Source organism: Saccostrea cucullata, unplaced genomic scaffold, assembly GCF_032062105.1.
Source record: "Saccostrea cucullata isolate Sc308-1 unplaced genomic scaffold, CSIRO_AGI_Scuc_v1 ctg17541, whole genome shotgun sequence".
In the NCBI taxonomy this organism is placed as follows: Eukaryota; Metazoa; Mollusca; class Bivalvia; order Ostreida; family Ostreidae; genus Saccostrea; species Saccostrea cuccullata.
In genome coordinates, this window is record NW_026938317.1 from 7,890 (window position 1) to 11,617 (window position 3,728).

The 3,728-nt window shown below is 34.7% G+C and overlaps 1 protein-coding gene across 1 annotated transcript; it reads right to left on the minus strand.

The window, feature by feature from the left end:
- Positions 1-1,827: 1,827 nt before the first annotated feature.
- Positions 1,828-2,464, minus strand: LOC134249964 (uncharacterized; the record flags this gene model as incomplete). The annotated part of the gene is made up of 2 exons (XM_062732309.1): positions 2,238-2,464; positions 1,828-2,045 (listed from the first exon to the last, which is right to left on the minus strand). Coding segments are annotated over exons 1-2 (445 nt in total), but the record flags the coding sequence as incomplete, so codon positions are not given.
- Positions 2,465-3,728: the final 1,264 nt, after the last annotated feature.

A 3,728-nucleotide genomic window follows, 5' to 3' on the forward strand; every position in this document is an offset into this window, starting at 1 on the left:
ACTGCTTCACATTAATGATGTCATATTTGCAGAATGGTAAACCTTCATGCCACATTCTTTCCTGATTTATCAGAGTCATTTATTTAACTAATATTTAAGCCAGTTTCAAAAGTTTTTGATGTCAATACATTTTAGGGCGCAAGAAAACTAAAACCAAACCTTCTTCTTTTCATGTTACAAAATAACTTACTGAGTTTAAGCAACAAAAGAGTTGTTTTGATAAACGGTTTTACACAAATTTGCAACAAATCCATTGATGATTTGGAAATAAGGCTCACTCACTCTGAAGTTGAATGTCTGATTTCACAAACTTCTTACGGAAGTTAGTAATATGCCATATTTCAAAAGGGGTTCTCCGTCGTTTCAAATTTAAGCCTGTTATACTCGTAATTTAATGCCTTTGAACGATAAGGCGGCGTTTTGTGTGCTAGCATTCTCGGTTTATACGGTCTCATCCGATAGAACGGTCTCATAGTCCCTTTGTTGGATCTGAACCCTCAAAATAAGGATTAACTCCTTACTCCGCCACTCTATAGCAAACAATTTAACTGTTGCGCCAAGCGGGATTTTAAAAACAAGGCATAAATAAATATGACTTTCCCGTGACTGGAGACGACCCTTGATTGGTAAATTCGCTGTTTCGGTTTAAAGTACTGTTGATCACTATATTTTCGCGACACCTTATTTTCGCGACTAAGCCATGTGGTATGTATAAGCGAAAAAAATTTTTCGCGAGTTGTGGTTTTTGTTTTATATAAATATTAGTAATACAAATATACGCGAGAATAAATTTTTGGCGAACAGACAGACTCGCGTAATTACGCGAAAATAAAGTTCTCGCGAATAAAAAGTGATTTACAGTACATTGCCATGACTTAAGACACTGTGATTTTACTTACCATGCAAGCTGAAATTTGAATACATTCGGTAGTATGAAAATAAATCGAAATCAGAATGCCAAGATAGCACTAGTCTACAAATAAGGACTATAAACGAATAAATTGAATTATTATTTCTCAAAGTATTAATTTCCTGACGCATTGAAGTTTTTATGGTCAAGATATCAAACTTTTATATGTTTGTCAACATTTATGGCAATTATTATAATATATCGATGTCTCTGACTCTCACTGAATGAAAGTGTACTCTCCTGTGTAGACTACAGTAAGAGTATGCTTCAACGATGCTATAGTAGTGAATACATGCATTCTTTGGAATACTCAGTTCAAAGTATTTTATGGTTTTTCAGAAATTTTCTCATTTTATGTATTCACCGAGTGTTCTCGATCCTTAATATTTTTTTTTATGACTTTCTCTGTTTTATACATGACGGATATTGAGATAGCGAACAGTATTTAATATCAAATCCATAAAATAATATAAAATAGGAACAAGAGTAAACACGAACCTCCGAAACATCAGAGGTGGGATCAGATGCCATGGAGGAGTGAGCATCCCTTCCGACCGGTCACATCCGCTGAGTGTGGGAAAATCCATAGTCATTTCAGTGTATGAATTATGGACTAACAATTAGTATAAAGAACGTCAGTTAACCTTTGACTCTATGATAAATTGTATTTTCTGATAAGAACATTGAATCGATCATAGAACTTATCAAATGATGACTTTAAATGAATCTGCTAAGATTCCTGTTTTATCAACTTGTTTGTCAATAACATAGAACTTACGAAATGATGACTTTAAATGAATCTGCTAAGATTCTTGTTTCATCACCTTGTTTGTCAATAATCTACCTCATTACATTAAAGATAAGATTCGCAGTCCGTATTAATTGTGTATTTTTAACATTTTCTTCTATATACTCACTACGTGTAGTGGTGATAGGCTCTGGGTTATTAAGCAGCTGTTTGACTGGAGGAGAGAATTCAGCTTCTGGTGATTTCTGAATTGTCTTCATGCTGTAGTCATCTTCGCCTGAACTTAAATGACGTTTTGAAATCATGCGAAATTGTCTTTGCCTGTCCTTTTTATGTTTTGTTAGGTCTGTTGAGAGATCTTCATATTCCATTTCTAACTGTCTCCTTCTGTTTTGAAGAACAAAGGAAATGACCTGGCGCATTTGATAAATTGTTGTATTTTTTAATTCAGTTTGTTTTTTCATTATCTTTTCTTTTATTTCATTGGGGATGTGCAGAAAATTTGTTAATTTATGATCTAGATGTTGATCAGAAGCAAGGCAGGTGACACACACAGGAATGTCACATTGATTACAGTACATTTTACATCGTTCTTTGTAATGAGATTCACAATCCGGGTAGAGTGGTGTGGGTTTTTTTAGCTGAAATTTGACAACCTTGTGGTCCTTGAATTCATTTGATAAGATGTGTTCTCCCACACAGGCCTTACACAAATTGACAAAACAGGTATCACAGTGCATCTGTAGCACAGCAGTCTTACATAAATCACATCGCATCACTTCCAAGGCACTGGCACGGGGGTCCATAACTAGATGTAGTGCTTTTTGAAAGTATATAAATGCAACAATTATTCCTGGTGAATTTTAAATATTAAATCAGAGAATTTTTAAAGAATGAACTACACTGTAATAGGACAGTTTTATTGTATACTTCTAGTCAATCAGATTAGGAATAAAAGATACAGGACATGCCACTGAAAGAAAGAAGATCTCCGACTAAAGAATAGAATGTGTATAAATAAAAAAATAAATTTGAACAAACAATTAAATGATAAAGAAATATGTCTTTGAAGAGAAAATTAAACATATTAAGTTAAGAATGCATTTTTGAAATATATCCTTCCTGTTGCTCATAGGAAACAATAATGGCGAACCTACGTGATATATCTAAAAATAGTCTGTTGCTATGTATTAATATTGTATTTCATGACGGACTTTCTCTGTTTTGTACATGACGGATATTAAGATAGCGAACAGTATTCAATATCAAATCCATAAAACAATATGAAATACGAACAGAGCAGATACCACCTCTGAAATATCAGAGGTAGGATGAGGTGCCAGGGAGGTGTGACCGGTCACAACCACCGTGTGCTCTTTGTCAATATAGAGAAATAACAGGAAAATCTATAGTCATTTCAGTGTATAAATAATGGACTAACAATTGGTATGAAAATGTCAGTTAGAGTTTGACTCAATGATAAATTGTATTTTCTGACAAGGTCATTACATCGACCATAGAATTTACGAAATGATGACTTTGAACGAGTTTGCTAATAGTCTTTAAACAAAATGTGAGTCAATAATCGACCTCATTATACCCCCCGCTTGAAAAGCGGGAGGGTATATAGTAATCATTAATTCGTCCGTCCGTCCGTCTGTACGTCTGTCCGTCCGTCCGTCTGTTACGCTTTAGGGTACCTATCTCTTATCCGCAACTCCTCTTATACCACTGAGTGAAATTTAATGAAACTTTCACAGAATCTTTATAACATATTGCCATTGTGCACCTCCTATTTTACTTTTTGATCTGACACATATTTTGGGTTTCCCGGCCATGGCAAATCATGGACTTTGTCATCAGTTATAACCACATGGGAGCCGGGGGGTATCATTTAGTGAGCTCATTGCTCACAGTACCTCTAGTTACATTAAAGATAATGTAATGTAATGTTTCTGCCTGTATTTATTGTGTATTTTTAACTGTTTGTTCTATTTACTCACTACGTGTAGTGGTGACAGGCTCAGGTTTATCAAGCAGCTGTTTGACTGGAGGAGAGGATCCAGTTTT